This window comes from Callorhinus ursinus, unplaced genomic scaffold, assembly GCF_003265705.2.
Source record: "Callorhinus ursinus isolate GAN/ISIS: 27379988/994484 unplaced genomic scaffold, GSC_fseal_2.0 scaffold32, whole genome shotgun sequence".
Lineage (NCBI taxonomy): Eukaryota > Metazoa > Chordata > Mammalia > Carnivora > Otariidae > Callorhinus > Callorhinus ursinus.
The window spans coordinates 8,000,991-8,024,493 of NW_027397094.1; the positions used below are offsets into that span (position 1 = coordinate 8,000,991).

Consider the following 23,503-nt stretch of genomic DNA (forward strand, 5'->3'; position numbering starts at 1 on the left):
CTTTTGTGTCTGGTTTCTTTTACCTTAACACTGTGAAGGTTCATCACGTTGTACCATGTATCAGTACTTCGTTCCTTTTTAATGTCTGACTAATATTCCACTGAATGGGTATGTCACAATTTGTTCGTCCATTCATCCAGTGATGGATGTTTGGAATATGTCCCCCCTTTGGGCTATTGTGACGAGTGCTTCTATGAACATGTGTGTAGATGTACTTTTTGAGTATCTGTTTTCGCTGTTTGGGGGTATATACACAGGAGTAGAATGGCAGGGTCATATAGTAATTCTATCTTTAACTTTTTGAGGGACCGCCAAACTGTTTTCCATAGAAGCTGAACCATTTTGCATTCCTGCCAGCAATGTACAAGGGTTCCAATTTCTCCACATTTTTGCCAACACTTATTTTTTTTTTTTATGATCGCCATCCTAGTAGGTGTGTTTTGTAGTATCTCATAGTGGTTCTGACAGAGCGGTACATTATTAACTTAATTCTTTTAAAGTCAAAATTTTAAAAAAAATACTTATTTATTTAATCTCTACACCCATTGTGGGGCTCGAACCCACCACCCCGAGATCAGGAGTCACACACTCTTTGCCTGAGCCAGCCAGGCATCCCAAAGTCAAATTTTAATAATAAAGTCCAAGCTGATTCTGAAGATGCCTGAGGCTTCTAGAACTCTTTGTCATCACAGATTGTGGGGCACCCAGTCCCAGGCATTTATCAAGTTCACTAGAATATGTTTAGAAGAATTATTTTATCAAGGACGGTCGACTCTTTGGATTGGGTAGGATTAGAAATACAGGAGAGAGGGGCGTCTGGGTGGCTCAGTCGGTTAAGCATCTGCCTTCAGCTCAGGTTGTGATCCCAGGGTCCTGGAATCGAGCCCCACGTTGGGCTTCCTGCTGGATGGAAAGTCTGCTTCTCCCTCTCCCTCTGCTCCTCCCCCTGCTTGTTCTCTCTCCCTCTTTTAAATAAATGAATAAAAAAATCTTAGAAATACAGGAGAGAGAAGTGACAAGAGCCATACCAATGGCACTTAAATACTACTTTTATTTGTGTGAAACTCAGTGGTTGATGTATTCACACGGGAGAAGGCCACCTGGGGACATCCATCTGAAATCACAAACTTTTTTTTTTTTTTTTTTTTAAGAACAAGGGCTAGTTCTTAATTTGAAGCATAGAATTCACCAGCTTCATATATTTTTGTGTGGACAGGTGATGCCATTTTGTAGAGGAAGATCTGACGTTGGATGATTTTAGGCCATTTCTTAAGGGGTTTTAGGTTGTAGCCTCTGCAGAGCAATCTAAGGAGGGGAGGAGATGATCGGTCCAATGATAGGACAGAGGAATACGCTCCAAAACCAAATGTGGAGTGTAAAAAAGAGACATGACCTAAGAAAGAATACGAAAACACCATCTTTGGATTTGGTGGGTCTAGAGTGCCACCGATTTTTCTCAAAGTGACATCTGAGCTTCAGCCTCTGAAAAACTGTCATTAACTACACTACATAAAAGCCTGTGTCCTCATCAGTTTTCCTGAAAGATAGCATAAGTTACAGAAGCAACTGGCAAACTATAATCATTCATATTCCCTTCAGACTTCAAAGGGGGCATGGAGTTATTACAAGAACATTCTAGAAGAGCTGTAGCCATCAGGAACAAATCCGAGAGGTGGCAGTCCTTGGATGTTCATTTTCCCGGATACATTTCTGAAAACGGGATGACGAATTCAACCCGCCAGACGAAGCACTCGTGAATGGCACATGAATCCGACAGATAGCAACTTTCTCACTCAGCACTCGGCGGAGCTCTCATGGCCTGTAACAGCTGTCTGATTTCAAGACCGACGTTTCACGGAGAAAACGTTACGAACTCCGCTTTGGAAAAATCACAGTCAAGTCATAGTCAAACTTCTAAAGTCTATGTGTGATTTGATGCTTTGGGGTTCTTTTTCCAGTTCCACATAGGGGTACCCTGCTTCATCCCAGCCTCTGCGGGGAACCCAGGCCACCTACATCCCACTTCTTCCCCAGCCTTAACCCCCCCAATCAGCTCCCCGCCCTGTTTTCCCAGTTAACTCTAAGTTTCTCGTAAGCACTACCTCCTCAGGGGGGCCTACTGGTCCCCCATATGCATATTTACCCTTTTGTGATCCTTACACGGCACGCTAGCTACCAGTGTAATGTCCGTCTTCCCGACTAGACCCAAGGTTCCGCCCGCCAGAGCCATGCCTATTCCTCGGTATGGTTCACCGCTCTCCCAGTCCTGGCTGACAGCAGGTGGCTCTTCAAGCAGCACCGGAATTGAGTTGGGTCTCCCGGGAATGACCATGACTTGTACATCCGGTTTTCAGACTCTGATATGTAACAGCCACATCTAGGCCTGGGTCATTCCCTCCTCCTCTCTTCTGCATATCTTTTTGAATAAGCATAGCTGCAGCAATGGCTTCTGGTGGAACCGTGTATGTTGGCGCAGGCAGCCTTCCTCCCTCACTGCAACCGGGACTGCTTCTCCGGGCTGTTCCATGTTAGAAATCCTCCTGAAGATACGCAAGCTCAGCCTGGCTGCGCACGGACAACAAAGACTCATTTGGTTCCCCAAAAATAAATGAATAACGCTCCCACTCATCTGTTCACAGCAAAGGTGTGAATCAATGTCCCTAGAAACCCATGTCATCTTGGGGGGGGGCGGTTTGCAGAAGCCTGTCATAGGAAAATTCATGGGTTTGAGAATCTGGTTCCCTACTGTTAAGGAAGGGAAGGGGGTTCAAGAGGCAGCCAAATATATTGCTGGTTTTATCTCCTCGAGATTCATATGAAGCTCATTCACAAGACTCTGACACCTGTCCAGCCCTTCAGGTCACCGGGCATCTTTGTGGAATCAAGGGGAGGAGGCATTGATCTGAGACTGGGCAAAGGTGCGTAGGCACTTAAGCTGGGTGCTCACAGGGAAGGAACATTTCACGGATGCCCATTTAGTGAATGGATCTGGCTCTCCTGATTCCTGCCTCTGGCCATGGCGCTTTCAGATTCTTGGACTTTTCCAAGCCCTCATTCCCTTATCAGAGAGCTCGCATCCTGTGGTGACAGATATGAAGTACAACAGTGCAGCGGATTGGTTTTACTCTATGTAAGCCCTATAGTGAGGATGGGAACAGTTGGTGACTTTTGCCTGAATTACAAGAGCGATCTGTTTACAATTATCTGTGCACTAATGCCCAAGTTTAGGTTCTAGTAGGTATGGAGTGCCCTTGCCTGGTAAGTGTAAATCTGCATTTGGGAAATTTCCCTCAATCATAGCATGTTACAATGGTTCTCAAATTTTGATGTGCGAAGAAATCATCAGAGAAATCTGATTAAAACTTAGGCTCCCAGCCTCGGATCCAGAGATTCTAGCTCAACTGGGTTTGGATTATGACCTCGGAATCTGCCCACTTAAAATGAGCCCCCAGTGAAGTTGACCTGTGTGGCCTACGTCTTGAGACCCGCTGGCCTAGGGGCTAAGAGTTGGGCTTGGAACCAAGGTCAGGTTGCCCCGCTGCCAGAGGTAGGACCACTCAGAGTCTCAGGTCCTCCATCCGTCGAAAGGCAGTAAGAATATCAACTCCATAGGGTTGTCGTAGGACAACATGAGGTCCTAATATAAAGGGTTTGGTATGTACCCAGCACATGCCAACTCTTTATTATTTGTAGTACTAATATTAATTAGCTCAAGCTACAGGGCCAGAGAAGACCAGGGAAAGCTTGGATTTTCTGGGCCAAACAGGCATTAAGTCTTGGGTAAATCTGTGCAGTCAGATGCTGCATTGGGCAGAGACGTCCCTCTCGAAGGACAGCCAATGATTGCTGACCTCCACTTAGACTTTCCCACGCAAGAGAAAAGCGGCGCCCAGCTGGGGGGCTGCGGAGGGCACTGAACAGCCTGGGCAGAAAAGTGCTTTGAGACTAAGGCCCTTATGAGTAGGGAAGATGTTTCTATGCCTCTTTGTACCTCCCAGGCCAAATGGGTAAAAGAGAAGTTGAAGTTGACAGTTTCTCTGTATAATGATATTAAGGGAACAATTTCTGTTTTTTCCTCTGTAAAACGGACACGAAAATAATATTGTGCCCACCTTGTTCTGAAGAACAGATGAGGGAGGCGATGTATAAAACCTTTGTGTGATGACTGACAGAGGTGGGCCTTGGAGAGTTTTGTTAACTTTCCCATCCCTTCTGGTGTGAATATATCTGTAGCATCTTATTTGGACAGATATCGATCAGGGGAAAAGCAACTGATGATCGAGATGCGTAATGAGATTTTTAGAGCAGTGTTTCTTATTCTTTTAGGAATCTCTTCCCCTGAAAGATTCTATACTTTCTTTTAATACACCTACAGATGGTCTCAGCTTACAATGGTTCGACTTAAGATTTTTCGACTTTATGATGGTGTGAAAGCAAAAGGCATTCGGTAGAAACTACTTTGAATTTTGATCTTTCCCCCGGCTAGCGCTGTGCGGTAGATACGCCCTCTTGAGACTGGGTGGGAGCAGCGAACAGAGCTCCCAGGGTCCAGGACAAACACATTTCCCGCTATTTCGGACCCATGCAGACATCCTGTCTTTCACTTTACAGTATTTCATAAATTACCTGAGCTATCCAGCACTTGTTTTTTTGTTTTTGTTTTTTTTTATAAAACAGGCTTTGTGCTAGATGGTTTTGCCCAACTGGAGGCTACTGTCAGTGTTCTGAGCACATTTGAGGTCGGCTGGACTCATCCACCATGTTCCGTAGTTAGGTGCATTACATGCATTTCGACTTGCGATCTCTCCAACTCAGGTTGGGTTTGTCGGGATGTAAGCTCGTTGCAAGTCGAGGAAAATCTGTATGTTTATTGTTTCATGTGTTTCATATATATTGTAATCATACATCTGTGTATCTATAATACACAGAGTTATTGTAATTCTGTATTCGCACATCAGGCTCCCAGTACTGAGGTCATAAGACAGCAAGGTAACGTAATGACCCGGCAGGTTGTGAAGTCAGGGTGGGCTATCCTATTGATACACTTTCATCCACATTTCCATTTATCTCCCGGACAGCATTTAGCCGGACTTCCCAGGTTAGTGTGAGCGAGCCCGTCCTACCCGTGTCGTGCCCCAGGATCCACCACTAGGGGGAGCCACCGGTCCACCTACAGAAACAGGGGCGCGCAGGGTGCCCGTCAGAGGCCAAGTCCGCAGGTTACCAGTAACATATTTCAGATTTATTAAAAAACACATAGGTAACAAGTCAGGGCTTTGGCTAGGAATGATTTGGAAAAGAACTGAAGGCATTACTCCACATAACATTCACAGTTGTGCCAGAGACAGAGAGCAAGGACGTGTTTTAGAAGCATTTGCGGTGGACAATGGACGGCCCGGCCTCGTCGTATTCCTGTTTGCTGATCCACATCTGCTGGAACGTGGACAGAGAAGCCAGGATGGAACCCCCGATCCAGACAGAGTACTTGCGCTCCGGAGGGGCGATGATCTGTTGGCCAGGATGAGAAAGAAGGACCGTTAGCATACTAAAACAGGGCCGGGCATGCCCCCAGGGTGCAGACTGGGTGGACCTCGCTGGAGGCCCGTGGACAGCAGGTACGGTCTCAGCTGTCAGACGCCTGGCCCTAACCGCCCCCCGTCCCGACCCCAAGCCAACGGAGGCGACTAGTGAATTTAGAAACTCTCCAATGAGAGTCTCCAAACTTACTCTACGAGTCTTCTTCCACCTGTTTAAGGCCGCTGAGATGCACTGTTTCACACTGGAGGGCTCAGGGTCCCCTGCTGGATGACCATTTCCCTGGAGTAGGTGCCAGTAAGCTGCCCTGGCTGGCTCTCCCTGACTCATGCCAGGGGTCCCGTCTACCCGCAGGAACCCCAAAACATAGCTACAGCTGAGCACTTCCCAATCTCACTCCCGACTTGGATACTTAGGTAGAGACGAATATGGACCCTTGGGCAAAAAGACAAGGTATTTCCGAAACCACGGTGGAAAGGTTTAATTTCTGTGTATCCTCCAAGCTCTGTTTGAACGTTTATTTTTCATACACATAGCTGATATTTACTGAGCACCTACTATGTGCCTAGCACGATGCTAAGCATTTTACACGTACTACCTCAAGCCAGTTTAGAGAGTATTGAATTAGTGCCATGTTACACATGGGGAAACAGAGTCTGAGAGAGGTTTATGTAACTGATGTAGGTCACACTGGTTGTGCACCTGTCAGACCCGATATTCAAACCTGGATCTCCTCCAGGTGTGGTTTTGTTTAGCTTCATTTTGTTTTAGAAACAACCTTTCCATTTGGGGGTAATTTTAGCTGAACAGAAAGGTGGTAGGTAAAAGACAGTCCAGAGTTCCTATAACCCCCACCATCCAGTTTCAGTTTTCCCTAAAGTCATCACCCTATGGCCCCAGATTTTTTAACGGGTTTTCTCTCCCCACACGGGAGCCCCACGTTCCACATTTGTGTTATTCGAGAAGCCAGGTTTGGGGAAGCAGGACCGGGCCAGCTTTGGCTGCCGCTGCCGTCTGTAATACACCCCCACCTGGGCAGGCTTTGTCAGTGAGCCCAGAGCTGGTTGCATGTCCCTCCATCAGGTGTCCAAGGGAGAGGGGGAGACAGCCGATCAGAGGAGCATTCAAGAAACACCAGCCTCAGGAAACAGTCTCTCCTCTTACCACGCAGTCTTTCAGAGCCTGTGATGCAGGCAAAGAGCTCCGCTCTCTTTCTGTTATCTGCAAACCCTCTTCAAAAAAGGACAAGGGAGTGCAAATAACAGAGAAATGTGTTTGAATACTTCTCGCGCGTGCGAGTGTGATCTGCAGGCGGAGTGTCCTCTCTTCTGCTCCCTGGGACACGGGTCAGAGAGTCCCAGCGTGGCTTCTGATTTCAGAGCGGGATAACAGCTTTTGAGAAGTCGCCAGGCACATGTAAGTTGCCTCCAAAGAACCATCTCCTTTTAATCTCTGAGTTCCCACGACTGGGACTCAACACATAACATAAGGGTCTTTGGTAGCTCGGGGACCGAGCTTGACCATCCTGGAGGGATTCCGTGCTTCTGAGCACCTAGATCAAAAGGAGTGCCAGACAGAGAGCTGAAGATACCGCTCTAATTCTTGGCCACTGAGCTGTGATCACTTTTGGAAAAAGAGTACATGCTATAGAATCTACAGCATTTAAACCTCTTTGGAAACATGTCTGGCTCATCTGATTTTTCATAATGTTCTATATGTGAGATGCACTAGTTCTGTGATGGGGGAAAATGACACCGTGTCTATTTTTAAGAGATATGATGGAAATCATCTAGATTTACCGTGGGGATCATTTCACAATATATGCAAATATTGAATTATGTTGTACACCTGAAACTAATAGAATGTTACATGTGAGTTACATCTCAAAAGAAAAATGAAGGGATATGCGCACACGGGGAGCTCTGATGAACTTCACTCCTGAAAATAGCTGATGGACAAGAGTAATTACAGATTAAATTTTGTGCAAAATAATTTAGCTTCTCTGATGAACCGGATTGACTTAAATCCTATAAAGAGCAGAACTTGTGGATGTGGACCTACTGCTTAGCCCTGGAAACCACGAGCACACGTGAGCACGACGTGGCCTCTGAAGGGCCCGTCTCGTCTGGTGATGGAGTTGGTCTCATAGCCTGAAGCATAGCCGTGGCACCTGACCCCGAACCATACCTTGATCTTCATGGTGCTGGGCGCCAGCGCGGTGATCTCCTTCTGCATGCGGTCAGCAATGCCAGGGTACATGGTGGTACCCCCCGAGAGGACGTTGTTAGCATAGAGGTCCTTCCTGATGTCAATGTCACACTTCATGATACTGTTGTAGGTGGTTTCATGGATGCCAGCAGACTCCATCCCTGCAAAGGAGACACGGGCCATGATCCTTGGGTGGTGGGCAAAACCCAGGAAGAGCTGCATGAGGGTCTTACGTTGGACTGAAGCTAGGTAGGCATCGCAGTGTGGGAACCGCCCGTCCTTAGAGTCTCCAAGCGCTCCCACCTCTCATCTAGTGAGGAAGCCTTGCTGCGGCACCTCTAGGGGGCAAGGGCTGATTGTTAACAGACTCACCACTATGTGGGATTCAAGTAAGGGCAGAGTCTCAGGCTCCCTGCAGGAGGTCCGGTGCAGAGCTGGTGCCTAGGCATAGCTCAGGACTACCCTAAGCCTGCTCTCTTTGCTGGCACCCCTCAAAGCCAAAGGGCACCGAATCCCAGGGAAGGTGCTTCATCTGATTTGGACAAAGTCTCCTTTCCCTTCAATTTTGATAATAGTTGTTTGTTTGGGGTTGGTTTTTTTTTCCCTGAATTTTTAAAAATTTCTGATGTGGGTCTTTGGCAAAGAACCTCCAGGTGGCCCTTCACCTTTTGCGATGCTGGAATGTAATCGTAATAATACCTAATTATTCATTATTAACAATATCTAATAGTTACTGAGTGTTTGTTTCGGCCAGGCGTTGGGCTACGTGTCCCACACCGTACTTCTTACAGCCACCCTGTGATACAGGTACCATCACAGCCCTCATTTTATACATGAGGACATGGAGGCTTGGGGACTTTGAGTGACCTTCCCGAGATCATGACAGGAGAACTGAGACCCAAGCCCGGGCTCATCCCTCCCAGAGCCCACCCTCTGGAAACAACTATGCTAACCTTCGTCCAAGGTCAATGCTAATGCTTTAACGTTTTCCTCTCCCTCCAACCCTTCACTCCCCCCAAAGTCTCAGCATTCAGCACATTCTTCCCATCCATCGATGGCTCCACTGTGTCCTCAGCACAGGCAATATCTGATTTTTTCATCATACTCCCCACGCCAAGGATGCTTTTGGCTTGACTCCAGCATAGACCATGTTTGCTTAGAAAGAAAACTCTTTTCCTGACGTCCTTCTGCTCTCCCTAGAAATCGGACACTCTTTCCCTTGCCCTGGTTTAGAAATGCATTTGGTCTTGTGGCCCCTGGCCCAGGTCCCCACATGCAGAAGGGTGCTGAGAGCCAGGGGCTGGCTGGATTCGGGGGGCTAGGGTGCTTCCCCCCCCTGCCCAAGGACAGGACATTGAAGCCTACCGATGAAGGAGGGCTGGAACAGGGTCTCTGGGCAGCGGAAGCGCTCGTTCCCGATGGTGATCACCTGCCCATCAGGTAGCTCGTAGCTTTTCTCAAGGGAGGAAGATGATGCAGCTGTGGCCATCTCGTTTTCAAAGTCCAGAGCCACGTAGCAGAGCTTCTCCTTGATGTCCCGGACGATCTCACGCTCAGCTGTCAAGATACAAACATAAGGGTTTGTGCAGGTGGTGAAAATCCACCCACCTTACTTGGGTCTCTCCTCCAAGAAGGGTTCCTTCAAAAACATGTGTAAATTCGATATCCTGCAACCCCAAATCCATAATGGCAATTAAACTCTAGGTCCTCGAGGGAGCCACTTCTGTCCGTAGCAGAGAGGTAGGCTCCTCGAAAATATGGTCTGGAAAATGCATGACAGGAAGAAAAGGAGCTAGCTAAAGGCACAGAGCAGGGCATCCTTCTATACGTTACATTTGGGATTTTTTTTTTTTTCAGGATTAACTATTCACTCTCTGTTACAATTGTCTTACAGTAGTTTGTTACATTGGATTTTCAGTTGACCAGGAAGTCTTATGCTTTGGGGCCCCTACAGTTTTCAAAAAGCTGCAGACACCCATGTTGCCTGGCCCGGGTAGGTCCCAGTTCACACCGCTGGCATATTCATCACCTTCCAGAAGGAGGCAGGCCCTGGCTCAGGACCGGTCCTGACCCGGGAGGCTCAGTGATGCATAGTGAAGGAGGTGTGGAAGAAGCAGGCAAGCAGTACCTTTCAGACTCCTGCACTCTGAACTTCTAAGCTATTGGTTGCACCTGGCCCCTGGGGCCTTTTGGAAATTTTCTGGGGCTCTTTTGTGGCGAGCAGAAGAGGAATGTAGGGACGAATTCAACTCCTTACCCCAGAAAGAAATTTAACACCCACAGAGCTCAAGCTCAGAGTTTATAATAAACCTCAGGCGTGTCCAGACATGGAAACGTGTGGACAACACCAGCTCGATGGGGGGGCAGGGCAGGCAGCCAGGGCCATGGGCGCTGAGGACGCCCTAACGTGTCAGCACCTGCTGAGGTCACCTCTTGCAGATACGGCCAGGGCGGCACCAGCTTGGAGGCCAAAGACACGTGTGAACAGCTTCCTGCTGGGTTGGCCTTCAAACTAGCTAACAATTATGGACTTACTGACTTACAAATGTGGAATTACTCAGTGCTAGGAATTCCATGTGCTTGGTGTCATTCAATACGACAATCATGTGAGGGGTGACCCCCCCCATTCTACAGATGGTTTGGTGAGGTTGGGTCACCCCACTGGCGAGGGGCAGGACCGGGCCCCGGGCCCTTCCCTGGTGTCTCCAAGAGCGCCAACCATCGCTTTGAGCCAAAAAGGCCGTGCTTTGTTGTGGGCCTTGGAGTCAGGCCTTGCCACCCGCACGGGCCCCTCCCATTGTTTCCCCGGACGGTCACCAGGGTCCTGCACGGCGCTGTGAAGGAGACGCGGGCCCTTCACCCCCGGCCCTCCCTCCCACCCGTCTCACCGGTGGTCACGAAGGAGTAGCCGCGTTCAGTCAGGATCTTCATGAGGTAGTCGGTGAGGTCGCGGCCGGCCAGGTCCAGACGCATGATGGCGTGGGGCAGGGCGTAGCCCTCGTAGATGGGCACGTTGTGGGTGACGCCGTCCCCAGAGTCCAGCACGATGCCTGGGGGACAAACGGGCACGATGAAAGGGAGCGCGGCAGCAGGTGCGCCGGCCCTGGCTGGCCGAGCGGCAGGGGAGTTTCTGAGCCTCTGATTTGAAAGAGAAGAGAGAGAGCCTGTGAGAGCGTAGAAGAGGCAGGACAGCGCTTGGGGAAGACAGAGAAAGAGAGAGAAAAAAAGGCCTGCTGGAAATAGGAGCTCGAGAGCTTGTTTTTCAAGGTGGGCTGGGATCAGGCTTGTCAGTTCTAGCTACCCCCCAGTCCGTCCAAACGCCACGTTTACAACCATTACAACCAAACCCCGTCATGGACGGTGCACCCAACCTGGGCTCCCACCTACCGGTCGTGCGTCCAGAGGCGTAGAGGGACAGCACTGCCTGGATAGCCACATACATAGCCGGGACGTTGAAAGTCTCAAACATAATCTGCAAAGCAAGCCAAAGCGCTAAGTTGGTGACGCGGCTGCCAGTCTCGGCCAGGATGGTCAAGAGAGCGCCCCCTGCAGGTGGGCTCAGAATACAGACGCGCCCGCCGGGCTCGGGGCAGAGGACGCTGTGCCCTGAGGGTGCAGGGAAGGGAGGGGGCGCGGTGCACACATGACGGGTGGGGGTATGCAGCTGACCCCTGTGGGCTTCCTCCCTGGTCGCTCAACTGTAAACGGAGGGGTGTGGACTAGGCGAGCTCCCAGTGTGAGCAGCCTAGGACCTGTTCATGATATCAAAGCCAAAAGATAAAGAGAAGATGACATTCAGGTTCGGACTTCTCTGGTCTTACAGAAGGAGACCTTTGACCAGAAGCTCAGACCGGTTGGGAAAGAGCCCATTTCTGTGATTCGCCTGAGGTTCCTGTTCATCTGTTCCATTTTTTTCATGTAATTGCTGAGTCAATGTCAGCCGTAGAATCCAAGGCCACTTTGGCTGCAGTGGAAGGGACCTTGATCCTGGAAGATGAGAAATGCCTGCTTGGTAGCAGAGGGCCCTATATGAACACCAGTGCCTCAGCTCACACAGTCTGGGGACAAGACCGGAGCCGCCGCAGGTCACTTGTGAGAAGGCCACGCACCCAGAGATGCCCACGGGCCTCCACTTCTCCATCCACTAAACCCTGCCTGGTCTATCCACCAGAATGTCTGACATCGTTTGCTAGACCTCCGTGCTTCCCAACTGCTTTTCTGCCCCCACACCATTCCCAGGAACAAGAACGCCCATCAGAAACGACATCGCTCACCACGTGGTGGGACACCCAGGCGCACAGAGGTCCCCCTGCAGAGGATGACCGCGCCGTGTGTTGGTGTAAGCATGCCAATCAAGAGCTCTTCTGAGGAAAAGGCCCTGCAGTATTTACATTTATTGATCCCAGAGATCCAAGGTCAATTGCAGCCTCTGCCGCTTCTAGCTGTCTGACCTGGGGACACTCATCTCGTGTATGCGATCCTTGAATTGTTCATTTGTATAATCAGATATATCATTGTATATTCATTTATAGAATGTAACCTGCTTCACGTGGTTCAGATTTAAAGAGACAAGGCACGTAAACCACTTAACCCAGAGCTTCACCCTAGCAAGCACTAAGCTGACATGGGATGTTTTTATTTGATAGTTCATCCAAACTGGAAGGCTTGTCTGGCTGGTGAAATGGATGATCTCCTACTGGAAAGTCTTTGAGCTTCAGACAAGTCACAATGATGACAGTAAAAACTATTATGTGTGAAACGTTTATTATATCAGGCACCACAAAACATGTTTGACATTTTGTCTCATTGATCTTCACATCAACACTTTGAAAAAATAATAGTACTAGTCTTATTCCCGACACATAGACAAGGAAACCAGGAATCCAAGAAATTAAGTGGATTCGCTAGGCTCACGTAGCTGAGAAGCGACAGATCCCTGGCTGTGTGTGACCCCGCATTTTGAAATGATTTCTCCTTAGAAGTTGTTAACTTAACACATCCAACCTTTCCCTTTACATATTCTAATTTCCTATTGCTTTTGGAGTCGAGGGGCAGTTCCCCCAGTAAGGATCTGAGTACCATCAAGATGTTTCTGTCCTTGGGAATCCCCAAGTTCCTGGAAAATTGTTGGTCTGCGAGTGGGCTGTTGGGGTGGGCCTCCTCTCTGCTGCCCTGTCCCATCCCTTTCAAATAGGACTCTCCCCAAGCCCCAGAGTGCTGGATCCTGGAGTGGCTATTTACCTGGGTCATTTTCTCCCGGTTCGCCTTGGGGTTCAGGGGCGCCTCAGTGAGCAGAGTTGGATGCTCTTCAGGGGCAACGCGAAGCTCATTGTAGAAAGAGTGGTGCCAGATCTAGTGGGGGACCGGGGAGAAACACAATGAGGTGATGTTGTGGAGGGCTGCGGACCCCCAGAAGGAGCTAGCTGAAACTAGGACCAAACTGCATGTTACAAGCCCTCACGAAACATCCACATTTCTACTGGCATGGAGACTGAAACTCAAAGACTATGGGTAACTTACCCAAGGATTCACATCAAGGAAGTGACTCAGCGAAAACCCAAACCGAGGTCAGTGGGGCAGGATGGCTTAGCGGTTGAGGGCACGGGGTCTAGCATCAAATCTGGGTTCAAATCCCAGCTCAACCACTTCTTGGTTGTGCAAGCTAAGGCAAATTTTAATCCTTCCCAGCTCACCTCACATGGGTAGTACGAAAATAACTAGTATGTCTTGGCGAGAACCCTAGAGTTACTATTTACTCCAGCACCTGGCCCAGAATAAAGATTATTATTATTAATCAACCATACCTTTGTTTAAAGTAATCTCTATGCCCAGTGTGGAGTTTGAACTCACAGCCCCAAGATCAGGAGCCTCATGCTCTTCAGACTGAACCAGCCGGGTGCCAACTGTATCTTTACCCCTTCTACCACTTTAGTTAATATTCATGGGAAAATGATTTAGTTTAGCAAGTAAAGGGACAAATGAGTGAATGAATGAATAGATGAATGAAACTGACCTGAAAATCTAGTTACCATTTTTAATACTTTTTGGGAAATTTCCCTCTGTAACCTATGCTAAGAAGACAGGTGTCCCTGTCTCCACCTCCACCTCCTCCGTCCCCCTCTCTACTCTCCAGGGCTGGGAGAAGCCTGCCTTCATGGGCATGCTCCGGACCTTCCGTTCGTGGGCAGGTATTTGGCCTTCAGGTGTTTTGAAAATAGCCTGTGCCTATTGATAGCGCAGCCGTATGATGCACTTTGGACACGAGTGTGTTCGCTTCATGGTTGAGCATCCTCTTTAATCATCAATGCCAAAAAGAACAGACCATTGTAAAAAGGGCCAAATTAATTATTTTTAAGGGCCTGAAAAGTCTCCGTTAGCACTAGGAATATTAGATTCATCCAGAACTACAACAAACAAAACAAAACAAAACAAGAACTGCTTGCAAAAGGTTTTATAAATCCACAAAAGCCAGATTGACTTTAAAGATTCTTTATCTTGTTCCAGTTTCTTTGGTTTTGAAGTTGTGGTTTCTAAAAAGGAAAGAAGGCTCTTGAATGTTGTACTCCTTTGATGGAATAAAAGTAGCAGAGTGCTCAAGAAATTCTGCCAGTCATACTATATACTGTGGTTACCCCGAAATGTCACACTGAGAAAACAACCAACCCCTCCCCCCCCCGCTGGCAAACCTCTCTTCCAACCCCCTCTCTCGCCTCTCTCTCTCCAGAAGACACTCTAAATTTCAGCTTTAGAAATGACAAAATTCTTTATTCATCCCAATGCTCTAGGTGCATGCATGCTGAGATGCTGCCAGCCTCATGGAGAAACTCTTAAGAGTATTTCCTACTTAGCTATTAATACCCTCTCCTCTGTGCAAATTGTAGCTTTAACCAAATCCGGCATCTCAGACAAAGCAAACCTAGTGAAATGCTGTTGAAGAGAAGTAGAGTCCTTGGCATTATTACTGATAAATTCTAGCAATACTATTTTCTCTTAAACTGGTGAGACTGTGTGTGAGTGTGTGTGTGAGTGTGTGTGTGTGTGTGTGTGTGTGTGTGTGTGTAGGGAGCTGACAAATAAAAGTCCAGATATTGTGGTTCTAATATTTTGCTACATTAAAAAAATTAATGTCATTTTCTCATTAGCCTGTCTGCTTTTTCTCCAATCACTTGTGTTTCTACGATGCCTAATAACAAACATTAAAGTCCTAGGATTTGGGGCGCCTGGGTGGCTCAGTCGGTTAAGTATCTGACTCTTGATTTCAGCTCAGTTCATGATCTCGGGGTGGTGAGATCGAGCCCTGCACTGGGCTCCGCCGCACTGGGTGTGGAGCCTGCTTAAGATTCTCTCTCTCCTCCTGCCCCTCCTCCCCTCCCCACCCTCATTTGCTCCCCACCAATCAAAAAAAAAAAAAAAAGCCCTAGGATTTAACTCTTCCCACAAGCTCTATTTATATGAAATTGGGAGATAAAGCATTCACTTAATGCGACACAGAGAGGTACTTTCTAAAATATTTAAAAATTTTTGTCAGTTCCTTGTGCTTCAGTATACTGGGGAACATTCAGGAATGTACCAAATCATGGGTCCCGCTTCTGTAGTGAAAACTAAAACACTTAAAAAAAAAAAAAAATGTTCGGGGGGATTAGTGAAAAGCTTTGCAGCATGGGTGGGGCAGAGGTGGCCCGGCTCCTCTCCTCCCCTGGGAGGCACAGCCTTTTTGCTGCTGGTGAGCAAGGGGGGTGGGGGTGGGTTAATTCTCCTGGCTGCTGGCCCTGGGAGGGTAATCCAGTTGACTGAGCCAACAGACTATTAATTCCCACCCCTGGCAAAGGGCTACTGTTCTCATCTGCAAAACAGTCTCCCTCTAAGTAGTTTATAAACCCTGTTAGGCAAGGGATTTTTTAATTTTTTTTAGAAGCATTTCAGGATTTTTTTTTTTTTCAACAGTAGCAAGATGTTTTGAACCAGGCCACGGAAAATTACGCATCCCGAAGGCTCAACCTACAGAGAAGCTCCCGGTACCTTTTCCATGTCGTCCCAGTTGGTGATGATGCCGTGTTCTATTGGGTACTTCAAGGTCAGGATTCCCCTTTTGCTTTGTGCTTCGTCACCCACGTAGCTGTCTTTTTGTCCCATTCCCACCATCACTCCCTACAAAGATTCAACACAGCCCGAGTCAGCCGCCCCCAGAACTTACGAACCGACTATGATCCAATCACAAAGAGTTAAATCATTGCAATAGGAAGTTCCTCTGTTGGTGCCAGCCGCTTGACATTCTGTCTTATGGTCACTATGCTCTTAAACAACGTCGTGCCTCCGTGGATGGGCAACAGGCGTGAATCGGTCTCTAAATAGCAGAGGGCCCCGTGGGTAAAGCAACTCTACATTGTATTTTTTTATCTGCTCTGTTTCTTACTGAGCTCTGTTAGGGCGGAGATTGTCCTTGTCTTGTTCACCATATTTATCACTCAATAAGTACTTGTTAAATGAATGCATGAAATTTTACATAGACGTTAAATGGCACTTTGCCTCTTATAAATCCTTGAAACTATACCGTTAAAGTTGTCACCCACCCAAGAGATGTGAATATTTTCTAAGCATTATATAAGCAAATGACCATTCAGTGCTTGATTTCTAATAAATAACTCCATACCAATCAACATTAAGACATTTGCCTAGTCAGAAGTATGTTTTTAATCATTAAAGTGAAGCTTAGAAAAAGCAACACGAGAAAGGAAATTCTCATTGTTGGGATTTTAAATAGCACCGGAGTGACTTTCGGAATTGCAAAGCAGTCGTGGTTACTAGAGAGCCATAAATAGTGGTTTGTGCAAAGTATCTCCATTGCACACAGCTCAACAAAGAGACTGGGTTCAGATTTCATTCATTGGAAGAGGCTATTATTTACTCTTATATATGCCAAACTGAGAACCATAAATAGCAATCAGATAGATAGGCTCAATGAGCAACTACATAGCTGATGCGAAGGAGAATTTCTAAGGTGAAATTCTCCCGTTTTTACCATGTGGCTGCCCCCAACGTTTTGTGTATAATTGTGTAAAATTACTATGTGGCTGTCCCCTCTGTCACTGACCCCTAAAATATGTGAAATTACATTTGGTAGCAATGCCTCCTTCCATCTAATCTCAAGATCTTTGAGAGTGAGTGATCTAGGCATTTATTTTAATTTCTTTCCAAAGAGTGGCTGTGGCATGCGTTACTAGGTAGCTCACGGTATTTCTGATGATGATGATGATCGTACTGGGACAAAAAGGAATTGTGAGAAAGGGTTAACTTTACGTCTGATAGACACCCACCAGATAATCTGTCTACATGGTGTATGAAATTCATACTTATTCCTAGACATCAATCATCAGAGGTATGTTTATAACAAGGTTACATAATTTCTGGGCAGACAGCAAGAGACGGTCTGTGGATACCCACGGACACACAGACATAGAGGGACCTAATCTACAGCCTCGTTTCTCTCTATTCCAATCAGAATTTTTTTACTGAATACATTTGATGTGCAACGTTGTGTGAGTTTAAGGTGCACAGCCGTTATCTTGATACATTAGTACATTTCACTGTTGTCATGTGATTGTCAATGTAGCAATATGTATTGCGTTAGGTAATTATGGTATGATATTGCTCACCTGATGTCTGGGGCGTCCCACGATGGATGGGAAAACAGCCCTGGGCGCATCGTCCCCAGCAAAGCCAGCCTTACAGAGCCCAGAGCCATTGTCACACACCAGGGCAGTGCTGTCCTCTTCTTCACACATTTTGATGGAGCTGCTTCACAGGGTCCTAGGGGAACAGGGACGAAGCCCACGCAGCTATCACCCCACAATTTTGGCGCTTGACTGACCACTCCTACTCTGTACTCCTAGAGCGCACACCACAGGCCCTTATCACAGCATTTATTTCAAAGTAAGTAGCCTGAAAGCTCTTTACAAGCCACAGCTCAGAAGTCCATGTTCATAACTGGCCTCCAACACAGTGGCCGGCCCATCATCTGAGAAGCACTTTAAACAGTGACCAAGCAAGGGGCGCCTGGGTGGCTCAGTCGGTTAAGCATCATCAGCCTTCGGCTCAGGTCGTGATCTCGGGATCCTGGTATTGACCCCACGTTGGGCTCCCTGTTCAGCGGGGAGTCTCCTTCTCCCTCTCCCTCTGCCCCTCCACCTGCTCGTGTTCTCTCTCTCTCTCTCTCTCAAATGAATAAATAAAATCTTAAAAAAAAAAAAAGAATGACCAAGCAAGTGAATGAATGAGCAACTGTAGAGCACAGATGGGAATATCAGACCAGGAGACCAGATCTTCATGGAGACAAGTCATTTGTCATATGTTAAAGAAGTTTCTGGCATTTGCTGTCTGTATCAACCCAAACACATTTTTCTAGATAGGTTATCACGTTTAAATATTTTCTTAACAGGGCAGACTTTGAAGGATGGGCAGCATGGGAAAATTTGGAAATGTTGAGATGTTGAAATGTTTAATGTAAAGCGTTGAAAACTCTCTTCTGGGACCTGAGAACTGTTATTTTATGTTTGGAAAACCATTAGAGCCATTTGAAACTTGCTAAGAAGGTGCTTTAAATTTTAGGGGCCGCCGTTATTCTCCATTAATAAAAATCACAGCTAACCTAAGCATCCCAGTGAGGGAGAGTCTAATAAATTGCACATCAGGTAGTAGAATACCTTGCTGCCATTAGAAAAGATAAAGGATAGGGAAAAGTATATTCCATGTAAGAATAAGAGATTAGAGAAAATAACATCGTATGAGTCTATTTAAAAATGTATTTTTATGCATTGAAAAAAGATTAATTATATTTACCAAGACATTGATGGGTATTATTTTGAAGCGGTGGGTTTTGTAAGTGTTTTTAATGATCTTTCCTGGGTCCTGTCATGGTTTCTAAATTGACCCTGTATTCTTTTAGTAATAAAACAATATTTTTAATATTCTACTCTTACGCTTGGATCCTATCACCAAATTTGAAAGGTTGGAGCAAAAGTAGCAACTTTATAGATTTGGGAAATCGCAGGTTTGTTAGAGAGACCGTTTTCATTCACCGCCCTCATTTTTATTAATGAGAAAACCCAGAGGAAGTATTTTGCTCAAGGGCACGCAGGGCAAGTTGGAAGGGAGTTGAATCAGAGGTCAGGTCCCTTTGGCTACCTCCTTGACTTTCAGTTTAGATTCCCTTGCATTTTTCCAAGCAGAATTAGGTGGAAATATCTCGTAAAGAGAGGGACACCCAGAGTTCTCTGCTCGACTTCGAGATTTTTAAGATTTCAAGCTGAGGAAGATTCTTCTAAGTTGGTGAACTCCCTGCACACCCAGACCCAGATATAAAAGGCAATTCCTTTAAGGAAATTTCTGGGGTGTGAGGGAAAAAAAAATGCTTTTGCAGTTGGAGTTCTTCCAGATCATTCCCAGGAAATCAGTGTTGTATCTTTCCAATTGCCGTGTAACCCTTTGCAAAGAGCATGAACCTCAACTGAGACCATGCATTTTAAAATCTGGGACGGGTGCTCTTCTCCGCAATTGACAAACAAGGAAATCAAGACTCAAGGAATTGAAGTGACTTGTCCAAGATCCCAACACTGGTAAAGGTAGGACCACGGAGATGACAAAGCGTGATGATTAGGGGCTTGTGCTCTGCAGTCAGACTGCCTGGGTTTGAGTCCGGACTCCAATCCCTTCGGAGCCGGGTGACTTAGTAAAGTATTTAAATCTCTAAATCACAGTTTCCTTCTCTGTAAGACAGCAAGAAAATCAGTACATGCTACATGGAGTTCTTATGATGGGGGGTTAGATTTTTTTTTAAAAAAGCATGGAAAATAAATTGTGGTGGCATACACACTATGAGTTCTCGATAAATTTTAAAGTTATGATGATTGGTATCAGTATATAATTACCCTCGGTATCCACACCTTTGTATTTCTAGTCTTTGCTTTCTTTCCAAGCATAGTGTGGAGATGCTTGACCTCTGGATTCCACTCGTGAGAATGCTCTTTCCATCCCCACCCACCTCTTCCCTTCCCAGACACCGGATTCCGTTGGGCATTCGTGTGATCTGGCTTCCGTCCTTGCAGAATAAGAAGCTGGAGGAGAAGTGAGAAATGCAGAGGAGACGAGACAAAACAGGCAGTAAGAGTTGGAGGCATGTATGAGATGCAGCCGGCTCCAAGCGGCAGGCTGTCTGTGGATGTGCTAAGCAGACTTTCCAAACCAAAAGAGTTGAAAACAGGGTGAATTATTTGGAAATAGGACACTCTGAAAATGTGACGAGACGATCACCGTGAGTGCACATGTCCTTACTAACTCTCTTCTTGGCCAGGAGGGCTTGAGGGGGGTGGGGAGTGTCTGAATATACTGCAGAAAAGGGAGGCTGACCCTCAGCCTCAGCAAGCATGCAGAAAAAAACATCTCAAAATTCAGTAAATTCAGTTTTTATTTGGCAAAAAAAATGTCCAGAAGGGATTTTCTAATCTCTCGGATGAGCACTGTCATTAGAGAAGAAGTCTCTGTGTTCCCAGAAGGAAGTTGGCTCAGTGATTTACAACCCTTATCTATAACCTGAATGAGCAGCTCGGTTTGGAGGTTTGGAGCAAAGCATTTCCTAATTAGGTAAAACACACTCGAGTGTCTGCTTTTGGAACTGCCCCCTGGTCAGGGGGGTTGCTCCAACTGCCTCCAGTGCATCTTGTGCCAAAAATGAGTAGTTAGTGGCGGGGCGGGGGAGAGGGTGGGGGGTTGGGGGGAACACTACAGTTCCCAGCTCATCCATCTTGAAAAGCAAACCATATTTAGTCATGGATCACAAAATGGAAGGAAAATCTCAGCTTGAAAACTCCAGGCTGGGCTGAAGCAAGCCAAGCCCTGATTTACAGCGAAGTTGAAGCTCAGCCTGGGGCGGCAGGGCTGGCTCCGCAGTCCTGCCCGCTTCACCGGGGTGAGAGAAATGCAAACCAGACTTCCCATAGGCTGAGATGCGAGAGCAGTTGTCAGATGCACGCCCTGCTCCCTCCCTCTTTATTCACAGAGAAAGATGCCGTGGGTTTCCTGCAGCACTCTGTGACAAATGACCAGGGAACCGTGCGATGCACATCCTGAAGTATAAATGCACAGACATTCTCAGGGGACGTGCCTTTCCTACAGAAGCCACTACCAGTCAGAGCCTAGGAACCCAGAGGCAAACGCACACATAGTCAACAGCAAAGACCAGGCAAGTAGACTGTGTTCACTTCTAAAACCCACTTCCAGGCACCTTGGCTGCCCCCAAAACACAGTCCAGTGAGAAATCCCCACACCAAACCTAACCGCAAACAAGTGCTGGAGTTTCCAGTGTCTCAGTATAAATAAATGTATGATTTACTGGAAATAGCTAGATTGCATCTCTGAAACGCCCTGCAAGATCTGGGCTGCTGACTTAGGATAAAGAGAGTGACACAGAGATTCCATTCCATCTCCTTTTGCCCTCCTCCCCCACACCCACCTGCAACGCTCGGTAATTAGAAGCTAAGAGCTACAGTCTTTCACTACTACAGTGTTCATTCAGAAATTTCAGAGCGCACCAGCCCAGCCAGATCTCCGTAGATGACGTCTGGTTGTCCTGAGTAATATCAGAGCTGCTGGGATCGGGGAAGTCACATCCCTGGGTCCGTGCCACTTACCCTGACGATGCTTGGCTGGGCTCCTCCGCTCTGGGTGGTGTTCGGGAAAGCTGAACGCTGAAGGGTTATATAGCCCCTTGGCCTGCTTCCCTCCCACTTGCTTCCCAAACAAGGAACGAAGACAGACTTGGGCCCGGCATTCAGGCTAACACAACCATATAGGGACCTCAGCGCAAAACTCTCTAATCTGTGTGGCCCGAGGTCTGGGTCTCTTCCACTGCATTCCACTGCTCTGCTCAAGGAACGGGAGGCAGCTCAGCTGCTTGCGGGAGATAAACAGCCCAAGCCTCCAGAGCACCTGCTGAGATGCCCAGAGACACTGAGCTTGTGCACCCGGGGCGGAGGCAGGCCCGGGCTGCACATTCCTGTTGTTGCGCTGGCCTTCCAGGGCATTTCCTCACGACCTGAGCACGGAGAGGAGTGGCCTCGAGAAGTAGGGACTGCAAAAAACTCTTCTACAAAGGTGGACTGCAATGAAGATACTGCTTCAACTGTTCATAAATAGAGAGAGAGCGCCGTGATTTAATGGGCGTCACGCTGTGTTTCTAAATCGAGTCCACATGTGGTGTTAATGGAAATAGGAACTGAAGTGCAGACAGGGTTGATGGGCCCATGTTTCCCAGAGGAGCCTGGGAGTCAGCATGACCTTAACCACTTTAGTCCTTGGGCACATGGGAAATGTCCACCATATGTCACCGAGTGATTTAGCAGAATGATGAGGGGCCACCGTTTGACCAGGCTCCACACAGCGCCCTGTTACAGAAGCAGTTTGAGAGAGAAAGGGGCGTGTTCAAGGGTGGGGGGGGGTCTCTCCAACCCTCCTCTCTACCTGCTGACCCATTTGACAGGTGACAGAGAGAGACAGGTGACCCAGGCATTTCTCAAAGACAGGGAGTCAACGGGCATGAATCTGGCTTTAAGCTCTCATTCCCAGGGGTCAGTGGGTAGCCTCAGCGTTTGACATTTGTCTGCTCCCTTCCTCCAAGCCAGGGTTCTAACTACATTCATAATAGAAATCTTATTGATGGATATCATGAGTGTTTCTGGACGGCTGATACGTGAGAACGGTCCCAGAATGAATGGCTTTATTTTACAGCTATGGCAAGCTATTCACTTACGTTACCGGGGCTGGTACCTTGGATCTGTGGCACGCACGCACACGCACGTGTATTCATGTTGGAGAAATGGCACTGTTGATTATTAGAAAATTTCAGATGGCTTAAGACTACATAAATAATAACAGGTTTCTCTGTGTTTTTCAGAATCTGTCAACCGTGTCTAGTTTTTATCAACCAGGACACACAACGGTTTGAATGTTCAAGTATGAAGACTTCGCGATATAACATAAAACTGGGTTTGGGGGACCAAGCCAGTGGTTTTTGATCCCGGGGACCAGGTGAAGCAAAAGTTCCTTGTTTTCCTGGTTAGAGGGCAATTTGACTAGAGGTTGTCTTCCCATCTCGGGCAGTGTCTGTGTCATGCTTGGTCACTTGGTAAAGTGAATATTCCTTTAAACACCAAAGGCAAGAGTTGTGGTATTCACCTTACTAGTTCTTACATCAGTTTCTGCCTTGATTGTAGTACAGTACATCCACGGCCCTGACCATAACCAGACTATGATGTAAACAGACATACCGGGAGACTCAAGATTTCGTTTTCCTTATGAGTTTCTTCCTTTTTTTCCCTTTCTCCTTCCCCTCCTTCCCACTCCTCTCCCCTTCTGGCCTTCCTTCTCTCTTCTCGTCCCCCCTCCTTTCTTTTCTTCATCTCTGATACTAACCAGGGAGGACCTATAACTGAAAATAAATTTCTCAGCAAGTGATTAAATGGTCTCATTGTCTGAGTCTGAGATTTATACTTCCATGCCCCATCCAAGTCCCTTCACTGAGAGAAAGCAGCACCGCCTGAGTATGTGTGTGCACAAAGAAATCTCCAGCCAAGGGGCCAGTTACCTTCTGTATCCAAGGAGTTATGAGCCAATTAGCAAAACAGAAGTGTCTGATGACTTGGTTGCAATTCAGGAAAACTCTAAAATAAATTCCAAACCCTAAGCACACAGTCAAGAATCCTCTCCAGAT

The 23,503-nt window shown here is 47.1% G+C and overlaps 1 protein-coding gene across 1 annotated transcript; it reads right to left on the bottom strand.

The window, feature by feature from the left end:
- Window positions 1-5,220: 5,220 nt before the first annotated feature.
- On the bottom strand, window positions 5,221-21,567 carry ACTA2 (actin alpha 2, smooth muscle). The gene is made up of 9 exons (XM_025851003.2): window positions 21,426-21,567; window positions 17,397-17,550; window positions 15,763-15,891; window positions 12,985-13,095; window positions 11,131-11,215; window positions 10,632-10,793; window positions 9,109-9,300; window positions 7,723-7,904; window positions 5,221-5,508 (listed from the first exon to the last, which is right to left on the bottom strand). Exons 2-9 carry the CDS (start codon window positions 17,523-17,525, stop codon window positions 5,365-5,367), a joined length of 1,134 nt encoding a protein of 377 aa, XP_025706788.1. The 5' UTR covers window positions 17,526-17,550; window positions 21,426-21,567; the 3' UTR covers window positions 5,221-5,364.
- Window positions 21,568-23,503: the final 1,936 nt, after the last annotated feature.